The sequence below is a fragment of the Rhineura floridana genome, chromosome 1 (assembly GCF_030035675.1).
Source record: "Rhineura floridana isolate rRhiFlo1 chromosome 1, rRhiFlo1.hap2, whole genome shotgun sequence".
Lineage (NCBI taxonomy): Eukaryota > Metazoa > Chordata > Lepidosauria > Squamata > Rhineuridae > Rhineura > Rhineura floridana.
In genome coordinates, this window is record NC_084480.1 from 204174754 (window position 1) to 204196795 (window position 22042).

Sequence of the window (22042 nt, forward strand, 5' to 3'; positions counted from 1 at the left end):
TCAAAAACAAAACAGATTAGGGAGGAATGGGAAGGAAAGTTTAACAGGGAAAGCCTGGCTGAAAACGCATATCTTAAGGAGGTCCTTGAAAGTAATAACAGAGGAAGAGAGTTGGATGTCAGGGGGAAGGAAGCTGTTGGGCTAGGCAGCTGCAACGGAAAAGGGTTGTGCAGGCAGGAAATAGGAAGGATATTTTTAGATTTGATTCCTTAAAATATCTTCTCATCCCCAAATTAGCTCAATGTAGTTTACAAAAATAAAAAGATGAAATTTTAAATTCAGAAAATGCCACAAAGAGATCAAAGAGATTAAATGATAGTATCCACTGATCAAAATAAAATGAAGGGGGGAAAAAAGACTAGACAACTAAATGTCAACTGAAAAAAGGTTTAGCCCTTCCAAAACCCTAATAGGAAGGGTGGTAGTTTCCTAACCTTATCTGTGATTCTGAAGCTTTGGGGCCTTAACCACAAAGGTCTTGCTTCTAGTTGCTACCGTCCTAACTGTGTTGTACGAATGGGACAGTGAGGAGGGCCTGATGACTGGAGTGCCTCAACAGGTAGGTGAGCTCTTTAAGGGACAAGAGTCCTGGGCAATGAATGCATGCAGGTCTCAGGCCGCAATGGTTTTTAAAGGTTAAAACCAGCACCATGAACTGCACCAAAAAGACCAGTAAGCAAAATCACTGGCATAGAACTGGATGAATACAAGCTGACTATTTACATGCCTCCCAACTTGGCATGTGGATATTCTCCTAGTTTAAGTAGTTCATTGATATCCACAGAATGAAGATTTTGAAGAGGAACATAAACAGAAAGAACCTATGCCTTTGGCATGTGTTTTGGTCTTGTAAGGTTCTTTGCCCCCCAAAACCAACATTTACAGAGGTCTCATCCTGAGTCTTGCATTGGTCACCACCACAGTCTCTGAGACCATTGCTCCAGGCAATCATGGTATTTTGCTGGTAATATGAACTAACATATTGGAAACTGACCTACAAGAGATATCTCTCATCCAATTGTCTAAACAGCGTTACCCAACCTTTTTTGACCCAACACCCCTTTGCAAAATCTTTTTGTGCCCAACGCCCCCCTCAGATTAAGTATATGCCAATGCTTCCTATTATACTTAATATACTTAACAACAAACTCATTTAGTTTACCGGCATTGTTTTGTTAAACAAGTTCATTTAAACATCACAGAAACAACGGGTAGCGAGTGTGTCCCATTCCTGAAGAAAACCAGCGAATAACTGACTGTCTGCGTCACCCGTTTGCACATGGCACTCATCCGTTGGAAGAATGCACCCTCCACCAATATACCCAGCTTATCAAACACTCTCTCGTGATTGGTTCCAACATGCCTCAAGACAACATTGGAACATTACATAGTGCCGAGGTGTGGCTAATATCCCCATTCCTTGATATGACATTGGCCGCTATTCAGAATTTCTTTACTAAAGAGCACACACTATTTATAGTATTATTTCCATGAATTGAGACAAGTACATTCTAACTGGGGACAAAACAGTTTAAAATTTAATGATTTGTGTATTAAATACAATTAAATTTAAATGCTTCAACTGTTGCATCAGATCGCCAAATGTGAATGCCCCCCTAATGAACCCAACCCCCCTAAAGTTTGTAGTCACGCCAATGCCCCCTTGAAAGGCTGTAACGCCCCCCCAGGGGGGTGCTACCGCCCACGTTGGGAATCGCCGGACTAGAATAAAGACACTTCCATGTGCTGAGTCCAAAATAGTTCTGAATTGGGCTTAACTTTGATGTTTCCCAATTTACCTGCAAACTCTCCAAAATAAACAATCCATTTGCATGCTTAATAATTTGGAAACTTCAAAGGGAAGCTCTTCCATCCTCAAGTTTGTATCTGCTAGTAAAGCTGTGGAATGTACCCAGATATGACTTCTTAAAACATAGCACTTGCTATATTAGTACTGTGCAATCTGCCAGGTGATAAGCGGTATTAATTTGCTGTCTAGATAATCAGATAGCTTCACCTTGCAAAATCTCAACAAGTTGTCTTTTGTCCCCTGGAATTAAATCCTGGTAAAGTGACATCTCAAAATAGCCAAGTAATTTGGTAGTTTAAAAAGGCAACGTTGAAGAAGACTAATTTCTCTATCAATAATCCCTCATTGTCTTTTGGAGAAAGGAGGAGGAGCAGGGAGGAGGGAATTGGAAGGGGATGGGGGAGGGGGGAGGGGAAGGGAGGGGTGAAGAAAGGGGGAGGGAAGGGGCAAGAGGGAGGGGATAGGATGGGAGGGCAGGTTTGATCATTTGCATGCTTATTGAGATCAGCGGGATTTACTCCTGTGCAATCATGCTTAAGATTGGGGAGACTGACCTGGGGGAGGGACAGGGAGAGGGGGGGAGGGCAGAGAGGGGAGGGAAGAAGAGAGAGGGGAGGGGATTGGATGGGTGGACACTGGGGAGAGGGGAAGCCCCTTTCCTTTCCAAAAGGAAAACATTGTGAACAGTATCATTCTTTTTCAACATTTCCCTCACCTTTTTATTCTATAGCAGGCACATGTAGCCTCCCACCCAAATTTAAGCCAAAGCTGTCCCTGGCCACATCCACATGAGACCTTTATTTCACTTTAGACAGTCATGGCTTCTCCCAAAGAATCCTGGGAAGTGTAGTTAGTGAAGGGTACTGAGAGATGCTAGGAGATGCTCTGTTCCCCTCACAGAGCTTCAGTCAGAGCAGCTGACTGTTAAACTGCTCTGGCCACTGGAACTCAGTCAGGGGAATAGGAGTCTCCTGTCACCACCCTTCACAAACTACACTTCCCAGGATTATTTGGGGGAAGCCATGACTGTCTCATGTGAAATAAAGGTCTGATGTGGGTGTGGGCTCTGGATTAGGCAAGCCAAGCAGATGTGAGTCTGGCTTTTAGAACACTGACAATTGGTTATTACTGAACATGCCCGGCCTTATCATTGAGTTCAATGCTAAATTTATTAAATTAATTAAAAATCAGCCAGGCATTTTTTAAACTTTTAAACTTCAGAAGATGAAGGTCAGAGTATGGGGCAAGGTCAATAACAGGATTACAGGTACTCTGTGAACATGGCAGATCTTTAATTAATTTCAACAAATTATGAGAACTCTGATAGAAAAAAGTCCAACAAGGGTCTAGTTTCTCTCTCTCTCTTTTTACACTTTGAACTCTCGATTCTCTCTGACTGCTTTGTGTATCACCATGAAAATTTAGAGGGTTGTTAAGCAAGCGTTTCTGAATTCACGACTATACGTTTTGTAAGGTTTTGTTTTGAAATGAGCTTATGGGAAGCATTAGAATGGCATGTGGGGGTATTTTCATTTTAACATTGCGGAATGTGAAAAATCCATGCTGACTATAATATACAGCCGCTCTTGTGGCTGTATAATTACCCTTTGGAAAGATCTAAGCAGCTTAATTGGGGGTTCTTGAGCAGCTTTCTTAGGGTACTATATTTACTTGGGATGGCCTCCCATCAACACTGAGGTCCGCTTAGCTTGAATACTGAAACAGCATCATATGCAGTCAGATATTGGGTAGTTCTGGCTAGCACAGTTCGTTTTGCCCACATTTTGCAAGGCCTAAAAGAGATTTACCTGTTCACCTTCAAGGTGCTGGTACTTACCTTTAAAACCCCAAAACCAATTTTGTTGGTTAAGGTGTGGGTGATACCAGTGTTTCATCTGCTGTTTTAATTCTGCTCGTGTTTTATTGTATTGCTCATTTTTATACCTGCTCAGAAATCCCATGTGATGAAGCATGGTATGTAAATGTTTTAACAAAGGAATGATGATGACCTAGGGTTGAATTGGAAAAAAGTGAATTCAGATGAACAAGGCTACAAAACATGTTCCATAATGCTGAAGTCTCAAATGTGTTATAACAAAATTATGTCAAATCTACACCTTTCTCACATCAAGCCATGTTTAAATGTTTAAAGTCTAAGAGCTTTTGCTAGAGAAGCTGATGTGAGAAGCATTTGTGTTCCGTTCACAACTGAATTATACAATGGAAAGTGCATGGCGGCTGGGGGGGGTGTTCTTTTGGAGAAATAACAGCTGTTTTATGAATGCAGAAAACTGGCGAGCAAAGAAAACCTGCCTTGTAAAATTCAAGGGCTTGGAGAGGAGGAAGTAAGTAATGAGTAGAGGATGTTACAAAGGGAGAGAATGCTTCACCTGCTTTATCCATACATGTTGAGGGAATTCAAAGTTTAGACTCCAGATGTTGACCAAAACCCCAATTTGCAGGAGTTTCCTGTCAGTTTCCACTAGTAACATTAATTTACAACCACACGAGAGAGCACTTTGGTTTGCTGCCAGTTCTGTCTTTGCAAATGGAAGGATGCTCTTGCGGTCCGCAATCCCTTCCAGACAATCTTAGAAGATACCATCTGCCTGGTAAAATTAGTCAGCACATGCTGGTGGGAGCCAAAATGCAAATTCTCCCTGTGTATACAGACTCTTGGCAGCAAATTTTCCATACAGTGGAGTTGTCTTAGGGCCCCAGATTAAAGGCCATGGGGATCCCAAACCAGTTCTAAGTGAGCAGCTTTCATATTAGGGGAAAGGCACCAGGTTCACTCCCTGGCATCTCCAGTTGACTCAGCAGGTAAGACTCTCAGACTTTGGAGAGCTGCTGCCAGTCAGAACAGACAGTATTGGGCTAGATGGACTCAAGAGTTTGGCCTGCTATGTTTATGAGAGCTCTTCCGAGCAGTTCCTGAACGATCATGATGCAGCCCTGCTGTTTTATGAGAGGACGGTTTAGAAATATTTTTACAAATAAATAAGGTGTCCCTGCTTTGGCCATCTGTCAGCACCCTGGACCCTCAAATAGCTGCCAGGGCCCACCACGGCTGATGCCTGCCCTGGGTCCATTCCAGGAAAAGATGAGTCAGCATTTTAAATTTCCCCAATGCCCCCAAGTGACACCACATCAGGTGCTCCAGGATATTGTAGGGATTTAAAATGGTGGCTTGCAGCTACAAGCTAGCTCATGGTTAAGGGCTCCTCCACTGACATAGGAAGGGCCCCACAGACGGCACCCCTCAAACCTGGAGCCAGTCCTGAATGGAATCTATAAATATTTATTCTGTGGATTTTTGCCTACACCTAGTGAGTCTTCATGTCTTGGTTCTACATTTCTAGTGACTTTGGGGGCGGCGTCATGGGAAAATATTGTGTTAATTGCCCTTAAAGATCTTGGATTTGCAGTATCCTGGATGTTCTAGCAAGGGAATGATTATCTGCCATTCTAACTGCCATAGAAAACTCTTCCCCCCTACCCCCTTACTTGTAATGCCCCATCACACTATTTTTATGCTCAGCCCAATTCTGCTGCACAGGATAGCCTCTGCAGTTACATTTAGGGATATTATCTGCCATCAGTCGTAGTGATGCTGCTTCCACACAGCACAGAACATATTACATCAAACAGAACATCACCTGCAGGTCCTGCAATATAATTTATGTCATGGAATGGAAAAGATTAGGATGTCATATCCAGTACGTAGGAAAAACTACAACTGACCTACGCACATGCTTCAGAAACCACAAATCAGCAATCTTGACTAAAAAGTGGGGCAACCAGTTGTAAAACATTTCAACACTGAGGGCCACAGTCTGTTGGACTTTTCTAAAACTTCTATAGAGATGCCAACAGATCCAGCAGCACTGACTGAGAGGGAGAACTTTTGGATATATTCTCTGGACACATTGGCACCACATGGCCTTAACCTGGAGGACAGTACCAGCATCACTTAGCTTCTGCAAATGAAGCTCCTCTGAGCATTCCATCCTCAAAGCTGTATAACTGCCACCTTGGTAACAGCATTTGTATGTTGGCAGCTGATGAAGGCGGAAGCTGAAACGTTTTGGTAGAACAATAAAAATCTGTTTTGTTAATCACAGTTGCAAATGTGTGTCATAACTAGTAACACCCCTCACATTCTCTCTCTCAAGGGTATAGTCATCCGGAGTCTTGGGGGGGGGGCTTAGAGCCCTTCTTTTTTAGGGAGCGGAGTCCCAGCAGGGTCCCTTTGTACAAGCCAATTAGTATGAAAGGAGAGTGTTAGCCACTGAGAAGAGTCTTCTAACCTGCTACACTGTCTTTTCTTGCTGATTGGAACCAATCAGAGTGAAAGGAGGTGAATCAGCCACTGATAAGTCTCTTTTCACCAGTTGACACTCTCCCGTCATGTTGATTGGCTCCTAGGGACGTCTGTTGTTTTGGGGAAAGACAAGGATCTCAGTCCCAACCTAGTAGCAAAAGAAAAAAAAAGGAGTGGAGGAGTGTGGCTGTGACTATCATGAAGGGACCCTGCATTTCTGAATTTGTCACTACATTGCTGCTCATAATGGCCAAATATGTTCAGAAGTGGATGACTTGATTGTGTGACTGCATATTAAGTGACATATTTTTCAAACCCTTAGCTTGTCCCGTGTAAGCAGGGACTAAACTGACTGATACAGAGTGCAATTTGTAACATGCAATATATTTTCCACAGGTTCAGAAAACATGTTTGATGATATTGCCAAGTGCAAATGGATGTTCTGGACTCATTTTAATTATTAAGCAACAGTCTACAGAAGTATTACACTCATTTTCCAATACTCAGAATCAAACTTACAGGATTTTTTATGAGTAAAAATAAACCAAAATCTTAAAACATCTCACAGTGTGCTTTATTTTTCTCTCTCACAAAATTAGCTGAAGACATGGAATGTTTAATGGCAGCATGATTTATGTCAATTTTAAAACAAAACAATGTAATTATTTTAATATATGATAATAAACAGGCAAACATTTGTGTTTTAACTGTTACATACAACATCCAAAACATGGAAATACACTAGATCTGCATATTACAGCAATGCTGGTGCTAATTAAAATTCAAGCAATCAGAAGAGAAATATGGGCATGATCCACTTGCACTGCAGATGCAATGTTGGCATTACAGTGCAATGGGAACTCTGGGTGCACCTTCCATTTCCTCATCAAGCCTTCCTCTCCGCTAAATGCAAGGTACTTGTGCTTGCAAGAAAATATTTGCAATGTACAGTATGTAGAGGGATGGCTAGATGGGGATATGACATACAGAGTCCCCCTATGTCCTGTGCCTGCTGCTTGCATGTATGTCCATTGTGTGTCCACAGATGGAGAGAGGGGGAAGCAGGCCTCTATGGAGCCCTACGTGGATCGCCTGTGTATTGCCACTGCAGCCGCAGTCTGAGCAGATCATGCCCATTATGTTTTAATTGGAGAAAAGGAGCCAACTTTGCAGGATTAAAAGAACATTTCAGTGTGGCTGAAAAGCTGTGCATAAAGGAAGCTGCATGAACTTTAAGCAGGTAACGGTTTTTAAAAGTTGGTTAAATTAACTCGCCTTTTATTTTTCTCTCAATCCAGTTTTTTTAAAAAAAATGTTGCTGTTTGAGAATGTCTTAGCCTTCCACAAAAACAGGTTGTTCTCTTTGCAGCACAAACAGCCAACCTGATCCCTCTGGGAAACTCACAAGGATGGCAGGAAGCCCTCCCGCATTGTCCACAGCCTCTGAAAATGGAGATTCCATTTAACTCCAATACTTCAATTCTAGATGTGTGGCAGCACTTTTCTTCTATTTTGCTGTGGGCAATTAGCATTTGAAAGTCTTCGAAATTGGTCATACCACAGTGCTTTGGGGTCATATCGAAGCAAGTCTGCACAGAGGTCCCATTGCAATGGGCTTACATGAGCAATAGTTGCATTGTCATTCGCTGTCTGCAGACATGTAATCACCAATGTCACATTAGCAAATGCTTCTGACCCACACAGAGGCCCAGGGCTGAACTATTTCTTCTTCTACATAACAGCAATGGGCTCCTGATCATGAGAATTACAGTGATCGGGGAGGGGGAGCGTGTTAACTGTTCCTACATGCTGTGGTCCCAATCAAAATCACTCCTCCAAATCTGCTAGTAGGGAAGCTTCCATTGGCACCAAGGGAAGCGTCCTTCTGTGGAAGTAGCTGTGGGAACAGAGGGATGAATCTGTCCATTTTGATTTTGCTCAGTTTCTCATTTTTCCAATCTTAACTTTCATTTTGTCACATTTATGCATCAATTTGTGATTTTTAGTGCACATACACTTGTGAACATATGCTTTGGTTGGAGAAGTGCAAACCTTTGAAGGACAGCTGTGTTCAGTTGCCAGGTTGTTTGGGGAAGCAGGAACATTTACATTAAAATTCTAACTGGACCATCCCTAGCTGTGGGTGAGCAGTTTTTATCAAAGCTATGGGGAAAGGGGGAGTGTTAAACCTCCTTCCCCATGCACCACAGACCCCAGCCCAGTACAGATGAAAAAAATCTAAATACATTAAATACATTCAGACCTTTAACATTATGTTTAGTTTGGCTTTCAGTAGCCTATATGGGGTGGAGTAAAAATCCCAGGAACAAAGTAAAGCCCAGTGCCCTATTGTTCACTTGTCATTTAGATTCACTCAGCAATCTTTAAAATTGCAATGTTAGCTTTGGTACATCTGAAACTGATCCAGAAGGATCAATTCTGCAGCAAAGATGGGAGTGGTGCCTTTGTATTTGCTTGCAGCTCCTTGTGATGTTGCAGCAGCAGTTATATAATATTAGTATGCAAACCCTAGCCAAATCGGAATGTGTGCACGCACTGAAGACTCCACTTTGTCTGTGCACGTGTGTAAATCTGGGATAAAATTAGGAGTAGAATATTTTGGTCCATCTCCCAGAGTTCCAATTTCTTGGGGCTTCAGTGTTTCCTAGGAAGCCAGGATGCAATGTATTTGCCATGGAGGACCCTTCTAGAGATGTTTTCTCACTTCTTCCCTTTTACAAGAGGTTCACTGCCAGCTATCCCCTGCTGTTTTAGTTTCTGATGGTGGAAAAGCTATGGTTGGGACTGTGGTATGTGCAGTAGTTTTCTCAGCACAGCAAATTTTAGAAATGGCTCATTAAAATTGGGTGATGAGCAAGGTCAATGAGAGCTAACTTGGTTGAGTGGATAAATAAATGGGCTTACAATCAAGAGGCGCATGTGCAATTGTCGTGAGCTCATTGTATGGCCTTGGGAGAGTCACCTGAGTCTTTGTTCCCTAGCTGTACAATGCAAATAGGGCTACTTCACAAGGTTGTTGTGAGGGGAAAATGTGATACACGTTGCAAAGCACAATGCACATTAAAAGTGCCAATGGTTTGGAGCAGGAAGATTAATGTTTTACAGGTTGTTTTTCACCCCCTAAATCTTAACAATGTACCAGACACAAACAGGAAAGTCTGTCAGTCACAGTGAAAAAGCTCAGGGAAAGAACAGTTTCAAGCTTTTATATACATTCAACATCTCTAAATATGTTTACCATGAATATTAGCAATATCAACTGTCCTTATAGCTAGTGCAGCCACAATACTGTACATTTTGGCAGCCAAGATTGGAAGGAGGGAACATCAATGATTATCTGTTTAAGATACAGACTATCAACAGCACACCTGGCCTTCTCTGGCATACATCTGTTATGATACTGAGAAGCCCAGTGGACAAAGACATAACAAGACACCCATTGGCAGCATCTGCCTATATGCCTGTAACGTGACTACTTCAAATGACACCTAAAGCAGCTTTGAAAAATCTCAGTATTGGGTGACACCACAAAATAAACTTTGTTCAAACAATCATGACTGAATAGCAGCACAAACATTTTATAGTTAATTCTTATCACCATATCATTTTGACAATGTAAACCTTTAGCTAAAAAATAAACAATTATTTATGGGTAACATTAATCCACTATGCAAGATTAGGAGTTTATGGTCACCATTTGAAAATTAAGCTGAAAAGTGTGAAATAGAGGGCTTACACCCAGCTCCACACTGTCTTGCCCTAGAACTCAACCTCACAAGCCTCCTTAGGGTCAGAGCGCGCAGTCTATTTTCTGGTTTAGAACAACCAAACCTCTGTTGACCTGACCCACGCATAATACTTGCCTAGCACAAGCAGGGAAGTACTGCAGCAGACCCTTTGCCTGCCTGAAGGCATTACAGCAGTTGGGGGGGGGAGAGAAAGCCCATTTCTGTGGCCCCAGATCTGTACTAAGTCCTGTGTCTCCTTTTATCTCATGTCATATTGAAACACTTCTGAGAGGACATAGTATGTGGTGCAGTACTGGCTGCTCCCATGTGATTAACATCCTTCACCCCCTTGAATCTCCAGGACATCATTCTAGGGCAGTGTTCTCCAAACTTGGATCCCCAGAAGTTGTCAGACTACAATACCCATCATCCTTAGCCAGCTTGGCCAATGGTCAAAAATGATGAGAGATTTGTAGCACAATATCTAAGGACGCAAGCTTGAAGAACACTATTCCAGGGTATGCTTGCACCATGAGTAGAATTAAGGGGCTACTTTAAACATCTATGATTATTACTTATTGGTTGTGACGATGTATGTATATGGAAGAGCTGTCAGTAATTACTTGCCACAGATAGAAATTCCACATCACCTGATGCCAACCTAAACACAATAGAGACAGATCACATCTTGAACTGAGAGCCTGATCTTATGGAGAGTTAGGCATGCTTAAGCCATTTAGCACACCATCCCTGCATAGAATCAGGCTGTGAGAATTGTTAAGTACCAAGTAACCAAGAGACAAAAGAAGAAGTGATGGCCACATATATGTGAACCAGGCCTTGGTAAAGCTGTTAGCATGTAACACTGATGCAAATCACTCGATACTGAAGCTTTGCTGGCATATGGAAGCCTCTTTATGAAATACACAGGCCTATCCTTTGTAGCATTGCTACTTGGGCTCACATGGTTAAACTGAGCTCACAGAAGGGTGTGGATTGTTAGGTAATTTATTTCCTCCCCATAATTTTTTACTCTTTGAACAATCCAGTAGATGTCAGGCTTGTTTAAATGACATTGACTCCCATAGGATTAAGGTGTGCCTAGCTTCTTCTGAATTGCTCCTTATAATTGCACCGTTTTAACATTTGTTAATAAGCATTTCAGCTTTTGCAAAGCTCAACATTTCAACTTAGTGAAGTTGACACACAGATTGCTCAGTATCTAGAAACATAAGTTTGAACAAATGCCTTTATACATTTATTTAACATGTGAAACATAAGAGCTAACTTCATTGTCACTCTTGAAATGCTGGGTGCAAGTGCCATAACTGTAAGAGTAGCTACAGTGATGCTGAGATGCATAAACACGAGCATAGCCCCTCTTGCGCACACTCCATTGAAATGAATGGGAAGTGAACAAGAGCAGCTTTCTGCCCATTTTTTAAAAGCAGCTTTGAAGACATGATATGAACTATAGCCTTAACATGAAAATATTACATTCCCTAGAGCTTTTTATTTTGCTTTTTGCATATAATGCCACAAAGTAAGATCTTTTACTCAGATCCGATGAGCCTATATTTCTTGCTTTTTTTTTGTTGCTATGCCATCTTAAGTGTTTAAGTGACTGTACTGCAGTCCAGTCATTTATTACTGTATTCATATTAATGCATAAATTCCATTTCTGTACAGAAATAAAATAAAAACCCATTTAAAATATTTTTTAAAAAAGATGGAAATTCATAGAAGTCAAACATGCCCATCATATCTAATTAAGAGTGTGTTCCTTTTGGACTTGTATTGTTGCCAAACATTTACTAAGCCCCTGCATTAATAGCGATCATGCTGACCATAAACTCATTGGCCAGGACCCAAGGAAGCAACTGAGAACTGGCTTCTTTGCATCTGTTGAGACTTTTTCTGGCTCCCCAAAAAGCTGTTCATGAGAGCTGGAGGGGCCCTTCATTACAGAATCCTACACTGTACTAAAGGCAGATGATGCTAGAAGAAGAAACTGGCAAAGTCCTGAGCTTGCGCAAAAGCATTAGCTGACTCTGGCCTCTTTATTCTATGGATACCAACAATAGACCATTACTTCTTGGTAATAAGAACCATGAAGGTGGAAAGAATCCTGTCTAGAGTTGCCTTTGTTAAAGTGATGGACATCACTGAATACACAACCAGAGGTCCTTCCAGAAGGGGGCTTGATTTGTGAGCTATCACAAACAGGTCATTGGCAATAGTTTGTCTTGTTTTTTACTTATTGGATTTTCCTCAGAAGGGGAAAATCTGGATTAAGGGGGGGAATATGGACCAGCATTTGTAAGGCAATGATATCATGCAGATGATTCCATGTACATATGAGGAGCATTGATCCCACAGTAAACCCTCATTTGGAAGCAATGAAAAAGATAATCTTGTCAGTTCTCTTGCTTTAGGGGCTGAGTCCACCTCAGGCATCCCAACCCCATTCAGGTATAACTTGCTCTTAAAGACCTTCAGCAATGAAGAGTGTGCTACACCAGCTTTTGATTTAACAACTTGCCTGGTCACTGTAGGTGACAAGGAATTCCATGCAGACGAGTCAATGGGATGGATCGATCCATTGCCAGTCTGCTTGGTAGAAGGTCATTCTTTTTTACTAGCTTGCTAATTGGCTAGCAGGTTGTGTTCCTTTCTCTACAGCCAGCATTGAAGAATGGGCTACTAGTGCGCTTGTGGGTGGTTTTTTTTGGCAGGCTAGTGACTTTTGTTATTTACACAGCTTCGCAACCACCCTAGGCACTGTCAGTTTCAGATTCTGGGGGGCTCTTGGCAACATGCCCTCAGTGGGCCCACATCTTTGGGTGAGCCCACCTCCTTGCCACTGTCACACCTGCCTATTCACTTGCCATCTTCCTCTGGTCCCAATCCATACTCCTGCCCAGAAGGGAAATGGACGCTGCTTCTTTTTCTGGTACTTGGATGCTTAGGAGGACAGGTGAACATTCAGCAGTAGCAAGGAGAAGTAGGGCCTGAGGGCTCTTGCAGTCAGCAGTGGGCCTTCCTACTGGGGAGTGGGCCCTGGCAGGTGCCCAGCAGTGCTTACCTGTGATGCCAGACATGCCTCTAGCAACCTATCTCAAGCTATACATATAGGATCAAAGAAAAAAACAATGGACACTCAGAAAAGCTGTCACTATTAAGACTTTGCATTCATCTTATTCCAAAAGATTTTAAACAAGAATGATCCACCTCTCTGCCCCCTCCCCTGCTTTCCTTCCCAGGTTTCTATATAAAAGACAACATGCACCACAGACAGTTGGATCTCTGTGAATCTCTCCAGATGGAGGCAATGGATGAGTTCTTGATCTTCTATCCTTTTGAAAACGGTCTTTACAAAGAACCAGAGTGCAATGCTTTCGAGGGAAATAAAGCTCTGCTTCGGGTGGTGGAGGAAGTAAAGAACTTAATTCTGGTGTTCAGTATGATAAAGAGGGGAAAACAGAGCTAATCTGTGTCAGCTGATCTCTTGCCACAGGAATCTTGAGCCTCTTTTGATTTTGAGGTATTATTTAGTGACCAAAGCAAATTGGTTTCAAGACCTGCAAGAAGAATTCAGTATATAAAGCAGGATCAGCTGTGGGTCAACTCTCACCCCAGTGAGGATGTGAGCTAGAACATTCAGGCTCCCGTTTTGCAAGGCAGGGGCAGGCACTTATGGTTTCCTGATGGTTATGTGTTACCGTAAAGACAGGACTGAAGAATATGCTTAAAACAGGTTTGGTTTTTTTTTTGCAATTCCAAAGTATTTCATTTCAGGCTTTTAAATTGTTGCTTGAGAATGCACAAATGGCCCCTCTTGACGATGGCCCATCATGATGTATAATGGCACAATATGTCATGTAGCAAGATGCTTCACAAAGTGAATGAAACAGTATTGTGAGCTGTCAGTTTTGGGGGCCAGGCTGATGAGGTACATGGGCTATTACTGGCCTGAATCACTTGCTGTTTCTCATTCTGGGTAGGTACCATGTTGAATCACCTGTATCCCACAGGCGACACTGGCTTGAAATCGTTCTCATCTCATCCATGCTGCGCTTTAGCTTCCCCTTTCCTGGGCAGAGTTGAAAACCTTAGTGCTAATTTACATCTCTGCAAGTGGCCCGTTTATTGTCTTCCCGAAAGATAACATGCCTATGTCTCTGTGCCCATTCTTTAGTCTACTGTGATAAAATAGTCTGTTGAATGACATTTTGCTAGAAAGTTGAAGGTCTTTGGAGTCTTCTTAAACTTCATTACAATGGTGTACATGTGTATAGCTTGCAGAACTTCAGGAAAATAGTGGGTTAAATGTAAAATATATTTAATAAATAACTCTTCTCCTGCACTGTAAAAAATAAATGAATATTCCCTTTGGCAGTAATAGCTGATTTAATATTTAGACAGAAAGATACTTGGCTCATAAAATAATAGCATTATGCTACAGGGAAAAAAAATAACACATTATTTTCTGCTTCCCATCCCTCTCTCTTTTTAGTTTAAAAAAAGAGACTTTCTCTTCAGTCCACTACAAGTTGGTTGAAGTCATTTATGCCCCAGATAAGCGCCAAGGGTGATGCATGCACCCACAACAGCCAGACTCAGGATCGTCTTCAAAGGCAGCCATGAGAAATCAAACAAAGGCCTCATGTTGTTGCTGTAGAGCTCCACAAAGGCATCCTGGGTAAAAAAGAGAGAGAAAGGGAGGGAGATTATTTATTTATTTAATTTGCTATGGATATTTATAATCCACCCTTCACCATGTGGTTCCAGGGCGGAGTATATAGAAATTCAATATAGCAAATTTAAGCAACATATGATATGGAACTTCAATTAAAGCCATAATTTAAACAACAATCAGAAACAGAATCTGCTCTACAGCAGGGAGACTATTCCCTTGATCCTCATCCTCCGCCCCCAAAGGCCTGAGTGAAAGATCACAAGGCTGAAATCTTAGAATATAACATGGTGCATGCTTTAACAAACCAATGAATTCTTCAAAATCAGCTGAACACTGAAACCAAACCCATCATGCAAGTTGAGAAGAAAACATTTTAGTATTTTCCTCTTCCCAGTGGAGAACGGAGTGCATGTAGCATTCTGAAGAAGACATGCCTCCCCTGCTAGTCCTAAACCAGATGGGGAGTTCCAGCTGTCAGGCAAGGTAGCTGACTACCAGTGGGTAGTGACGGATAGCAGACTCCCCCTACATGTTTCAGATGCATGCCCAGAATGGAAAAAGGTAGTGGACTGGAGGATGATGGAGGAGCGCTTGAGGGGAGGGACAGAACACAGTGCAGATATATTCCATGAAGATCTTCCCACTGGGGTAAATGGCAAGCAGTGTTATAGCAATGAATATTATGACTTTAAAAAATGGGGATGTGTGGACGCTAACTTGTCAAACACATACAGAAAAATCAGATCTGAATGATCCATTTGGGATGTAAGGTCTGTATCTGGAAGCACCCAAGGTAAACTCAGATAAAATCCTTGCTTCCCTAATAATGGTCTTTGCCACTCCTTTACTCCTCCACATTAGTTTTTCTGGAGTCACCCCTGCTACCAATTTATTTGGGTTGCCAAATTAGATATCCTGCTTTTTTGTTTTAATGAGCTATCAATACCTGAAATACCTCCATTCAATGTGCACGTTAAAAGGCAGGTTAGACTAGGAAGCCAGTAACTTGGATCACCATCTGACTTTCAGTTTAATTATCTGCTTGTCCTCTTGCTGCTCAGTGAAGCCTTGAGAATGACTGTGGCAAGAATTTGGCACCTTAGGTAATCAATTTAGAGGATGCTCAAGTTGTACTGACTCCCCTTTCCCCCTCCAGTAGTCAGAAGAGACACTGGTAGCTTCTAGTAGTGATGGGTGCCCCCCAAAAGTGAGGGGTACTCCAAGTCCCATCCATCCTGTCAAGCCACTCCCACCAGCAGAACCTGACAGTCAAGGAAAAGGAGGCAGAATCTGATTGCATCATAGGAACAAAGTTATAAATAATAGTTGAAGCCGATCATCTGATTCCTGATACAGCAGTTACTCTTACTGGCACATTTAACAACTGACACGAGATGGCGCCTCAGGCATCTTATGCAACTAAAAATCCTGTGGAGGCAGACTTTGAATGAGATACCCATAGAGGAAACAGAATTAACTTCTACAATTTATTTACAGTAAGACAAACAAACAAACAAAACCAGACTGGCTTATATCCTGTTGTCTGTATTACTATTCTTTTCACGGAAGCAAGAATGAACTGCTTTTGAAACAAAATATACACATTATTGGCCACAATCAAGTACACGCTTAACCCCATAGATGCCAGGGTTAAAAAAAAAAACACATCCTTAAATCCACTGCAAAAAATTGCCTCATGGATGCTTTTGTTGTTGTTGCTAGATTGTGGCCTCCAAGTGCAATTTCTCAGCTGTGATTCCTGTAGATCAGTGGTTCTTAACCTGGGGTGCACGCTCCGGGGGGGGGGGAGAGACACTTTTTCTAGGGGTGCGAGGCCCAACCAAAGATTTTGGAAAACTGTCATTTATCTTAGCTAAGTTACACTACAACACACATTCAAATAAAATGACATAAAATAAAAATATAAAATGAACTGTCTTTTTTCAGGGGGTGCAGCAGTGTATTTTGGAAATCCAAGGGGTGCTGGCAGTGGAAAAGGTTAAGAACCACTGCTGTAGATTAAAAATGTCCATTAATCACAGTATAAACTCAAACACAATAATCTAGGGTTTGTTTGTTGTTGTTTTAGATTACAGAGAAAAGTGACCTGACAGAATAGATCAACCTTTGGTAGTTGCGATGGAACAATTAGCTAAGTTATAACATTAATAAATAAAACAAAGAATTAAAAGAAGGAAACCTGTAAAAAAAAATGAAAGAGCAAATAATATGTTTCTAAAATAGCCCTTCATTTTATCTAGTTACCCAGAGGAAGTCCCTGAACCTTTTCAAAGCTTCTTGGGGTTAATTCAAACTACATTATGTTGGGAGTAGAGTTACCAGGTCTCTGTTTTTCAGCCGGAGTCTCTGGTTTTTGGGGGGGCCCTCTGGCTCTCTGGCTAGCACCCCTTAATCTCCGGACTCTCAGCTTCAATTTAAAAAAAAATTAAGTTTCTAGGTGGTCTGGTTCCCGAGATATACACCAAGACGTCAGCCGCCCCCCGTGACTGTTTAATCTATTTAACTGATACGATGCTGAAGTTGGTTCCCAGTTCCCAGTTCCTTATTTGCTTGAAAGTTCAAAACACTAAAAAAGAAGAAGAGTTGACATCTACAGCAACTTCAAACCAAGCTTAACATGTCTCTGAACCCCAAAATATATGTTGGGGCACCCTGTATGATATATCACTGTGATCAGGGGACTCTCCCCATCAAGAATAACAATACGTTTATGCAATCAAAATCATCAGGCTTCTGATATTATCATAAATACATAATGATGTCATAAAATCATAAAAAATAAGTAACTGGGGGTGCCCACCCCAAACTCTGCTCTGGGACAGGACAAATCATATACCCCAGGAAAGGGGAGGGTGTCCTCTATGAGATGCCACTGCGTCCTGCCTGGCCCAGAGCTTCTGCTGCGCGCAGGGGAAGGATGAAGGCATCTATGAAAAATCAAAGCAGACCAAAACATACAGGAAAAAATAAGTAACTGGGGGTGCCCACCCCAAAATCTGCTCTGGTCCAGGACAAATCATATACCCCAGGAAAGGGGAGGGTGTCCTTTATGAGATGCCACTGCATCCCGCCTGGTCCAGAGCTTCTGCTGGGCGCAGGGGAAGGATGAGGGCAACTATGCAAAATCAAAGTAGACCAAAACATACAGGAAAAAATAAGTAACTGGGGGTGCCCACCCCAAACTCTGCTCTGGGACAGGACAAATCATATACCCCAGGAAAGGGGAGGGTGTCCTGTATGAGATGCCACTGCGTCCTGCCTGGCCCAGAGCTTCTGCTGCGCGCAGGGGAAGGATGAAGGCATCTATGAAAAATCAAAGCAGACCAAAACATACAGGAAAAAATAAGTAACTGGGGGTGCCCACCCCAAATCTGCTCTGGTCCAGGACAAATCATATACCCCAGGAAAGGGGAGGGTGTCCTTTATGAGATGCCACTGCATCCCGCCTGGTCCAGAGCTTCTGCTGGGCGCAGGGGAAGGATGAGGGCAACTATGCAAAATCAAAGTAGACCAAAACATACAGGAAAAAATAAGTAACTGGGGGTGCCCACCCCAAACTCTGCTCTGGAACAGGACATATATACCCCAGGAAAGGGGAGGGTGTCCTCTACGAGATGCCAGTGCATCCCATCTGGCCCAGAGCTTCTGCTGGGCACTGGGCATGCACGGGTGCATCAATGCAAAATCAAAATGGACAAAAACACACAGAAAAAAATAAGTAATTGGGGGTACCCGCCCTGAAATCTGCTCTGGGACAGCATAAAATCATATACCCCAGGAAAGGGGAGGGTGTCCTCTACAAGATGCCACTGCATCCCGCCTGGGCCAGAGCTTCTGCTGGGCACAGGGCTCAGAAGAGGGCATCTATACAAAATCAAAGCAGAAAAAGACATACAGGAAAAATAAGTAATTGGGGGTGCCCACCCCAAAATCTGCTCTGGGCCAGGACAAATCATACACCCCAAGAATAATAATAATAATAATAAATAATAAAATTTAATTTATGTGTCGCCTATCTGGCCAGTGGCCACTCTAGGCGACGTACTTACAATAAATTACAACAAAATAGAATACAAAAATACAGTGTAACAGTATAAATTATGCTAACAAACAATATATGGTAGGCAGTATTTAAATCATAAGGACATTAAACCTCCCCAGAAGTCCCAAAAGCCTGTTGGAAAAGCCAGGTCTTTAAGGCCTTGCGGAACATATTCAGGGAAGAGACGTGCCGAAGATCTTGTGGGAGGGAGTTCCAGAGGGTGGGGGCCGCCACTGAGAAGGCCCTCTCTCTAGTTCCCGCCAATCTAGCTGCTTTGGTTGGCGGGATTGAGAGAAGGCCTTGAGTGGCCGATCTTGTCAGGCGGCATAATTGGTGGTGTTGTAGGCGCTCCTTTAGATAAACTGGGGCGAGACCGTATAGGGATTTATAGGTTAGTACCAACACCTTGAATTGGGCCCGGAAAACAACTGGAAGCCAGTGTAGATCGAACAGCACTGGCGTGATGTGGTCCCGGCGACGACTGTTTGTAAGTAGCCGAGCCGCCGCATGTTGTATAAGTTGTAATTTCCGGACCGTTTTCAAGGGTAACCCCATGTAGAGCGCATTACAGTAATCTAATCGAGAGGTGACCAGGGCATGTACCACCAGTGGGAGCTGATGAACAGGAAGGTAGGGTTGCAGCCTACGTATAAGGTATAGTTGATACCAAGCTGCCCGGCTCACAGCCGAAATCTGAGCCTCCATGGAAAGCTTGGAATCAAGTACAACCCCGAGGCTGCGGACCTGGTCCTTCAGGGGTAGACTCACCCCATTGAACTTCAGGTCAACAAATCCCAGCCTTCTCTTGTCCCCCACGAGTAGTACCTCGGTCTTGTCGGGGTTCAGTTTCAGCCTATTCCTTCCCATCCATCCACTCACGGACTCCAGGCACTTGGACACGGTCTCCACAGCCAACTCTGGTGAAGATTTAAACGAGAGATAGAGCTGAGTGTCATCCGCATATTGGTGACACTGCAGCCCAAATCTCCTGATGATAGCCCCCAGCGGCTTCATATAGATGTTGAATAGCATGGGAGAGAGGATAGAGCCCTGTGGCACACCACAATTGAGTGGCCAAGGGTCTGAAATCTCCTCCCTCAATGCCACCTGTTGGTATCTGTCAGAGAGAAAGGAACGGAACCACCGTAACACGGTACCTCCTATTCCCAATCCCTCTAGGCGATATAACAGGATACTGTGGTCGACAGTATCAAAAGCCGCTGAGAGATCGAGGAGGACAAGAAAGGTGAATTCTCTTCCCAGGAGGATCCCTACGCCTGTGCAGCCTCTGAGACGAGCTCCGTCTTGGATGAAACTTATCCAGTTTAAATTCAGTCAGAAGGCTCTTTTCTGACTGGAAATAATTTCTTCCAGTTAAAGAAGAAACGTGAGATTTCCCACATAGCTTTGTTTTGATTGTTGGAGTCTGGAATTCGTCAGAATTGTCTGTCTTCCAGCAGCTCAGACAGAGCGAGGATTTTTATGCTAGCTCAGCTGGATAAGTGACCCGTTTTTTTTTATACGGATTAACAGGCAAACATCCTCCTGTCTACATTCATCATTTTCTTATCTATACAGCTAAAGAGATTTGTCAAAGTAACAGCAATTGAGATAACCTAGGTGAGGTAAGACTTTCCTTTTTTTATTCATGGAACTAAGGGGGAAGAAAATATAAATAGCTCATCTTTTTTTTTTATTGCAAAAAGCTGACATGGAAAATAGCATTTTAAAGATTACAACGGACGAGAGATTTCTGATTGGAAGAGATAAGAAATCTTTTTGATTTATGGCTGGGACTATTTTTCCTGATCTACTTTTTTTTTGACGAATCTGCTCATTCTCTCTGCTACTAGCTATTTCGACGCTGTGAACTAAAGCCGTTCTTACACTTCCGGGCAGATAAGAGATAAGGGCTGTCTAGCGTGTGACGTTAGTTTGTTGGAAAGATTAACTCCTTTGTAACTGGTTAAAGAAATAAGCTGCTCTTTGTTTGGGACATTGAAAATTGAAGGAGTTTTGTTCCTTTGGCTTTAAGAATGACAATTAAGAAGATCATGGATGTACAAGAAGGGACTTTATCTCTAGACATGTTTCAGAAAATAATGAATGGGATTAACTCAATAAAACAAGAACTGAGAAATAATAGACAAGCGTGGAGAATTGAATTTCACGAAATGAGACAGGAGCTGAAAGAAACTCAGGATTCTATGAGAAAGGAGAATAAAGATAGATCTGGAAAACAAAAAAAGGATGAAAGAGAAATTAAAGGCAAGGTTCAAACTATGGAGATTGGCTTAATTATGGACATGAAAAAAGATTTGGATTTCCTGGCTGTGATGGATCCTGGAGACAAATATTACAGTTTGGAATTCAGCGCTGTCCCTGAAGGAATTGAAGAGATTGGAGATAAAGATATTATCGGTTCAAAAAAATTCTTGGACTGGAAGGATTTGATGGAACTTGAAATGGAGAAAGTTAACAGAATTAATCCCTGTTTTGTGTCAATGGAAAAACCTTCAAGAGATGTACTAGTGTATCATGTGGAAAAGAGGAACAGAGATGCGGCTTTGCAACAATACTTCAGTGATACGTTTGGATTTGATGGCAAGAAAATATCTGTGATGGAGGAAATTCCTATCAGACTTTTATTATATGACTATGACAGCAAGATTTTTGGGTGCGTAAAGATGGAAGATGGAAGATGGACCCAATATGGATAATGACAGAAGAGCGATTTAAAATTACTGGACTTAGTAGATTTGATGAGTTGGATTAATTGGCATGTTTATTTAGAAAAAAAAATTGATTGACATATATCTCAAGGATTGGAAACTTCTCTGACTTTTTGTGGAAGATTAAAATGATATGATGTTAATGAGATTTGAAACCAACTAAGATAACCGTTGGAGGAAGGTGATTTTATAATCTATTAAGAGATAGGTTTGTTATATATTATAGATTTATAGCTGAACTATGACAAATCGGAAGTCAATATTCTTTCTTTTTTATATATATACATATATATATTTCTTTTTGTATTGTACTAGTTAATGATTTGTGTTGTTTTCTTTTTGTATTGTTTTGGTTTTGAAAATTGGAATAAAAATTAATTGAAAAAAAAAAAAAAGGTGAATTCTCCCCTATCTAATGCCCTCCTCATATCATCTACCACAGCGACCAAGGCTGTTTCAGTTCCGTGACCAGTCCTGAAGCCCGATTGGTATGGATCTAAGTAATCCGTTTCATCCAAGTGTGTCGACAACTGATTAGCCACCACTCGCTCAATGACCTTGCCCAAGAATGGTAAGTTCGAAATTGGGCGGAAGTTATTGAAAACTTGGGGATCCAAGGAGGGCTTCTTCAAGATGGGCTTTACAATTGCCTCCTTGAGGGCTGA

At 42.1% G+C, this 22042-nt stretch overlaps 1 protein-coding gene across 2 annotated transcripts in view; it reads right to left on the reverse strand.

Annotated features, from left to right (window-relative positions):
- Positions 1 to 14274: 14274 nt before the first annotated feature.
- The window catches only part of BCL2 (BCL2 apoptosis regulator), a 204315-nt gene continuing 196547 nt past the window's right edge, over positions 14275 to 22042 (reverse strand). The window contains exon 3 of one of the 2 annotated variants that reach the window (XM_061590372.1): positions 14275 to 14581. In XM_061590372.1, coding sequence (XP_061446356.1) covers positions 14447 to 14581 — 135 coding nt within the window. In that variant the 3' untranslated portion in view covers positions 14275 to 14446. The remainder of the gene's footprint in view (positions 14582 to 22042) is intronic. The other variant, XR_009758489.1, reaches the window with a different exon arrangement.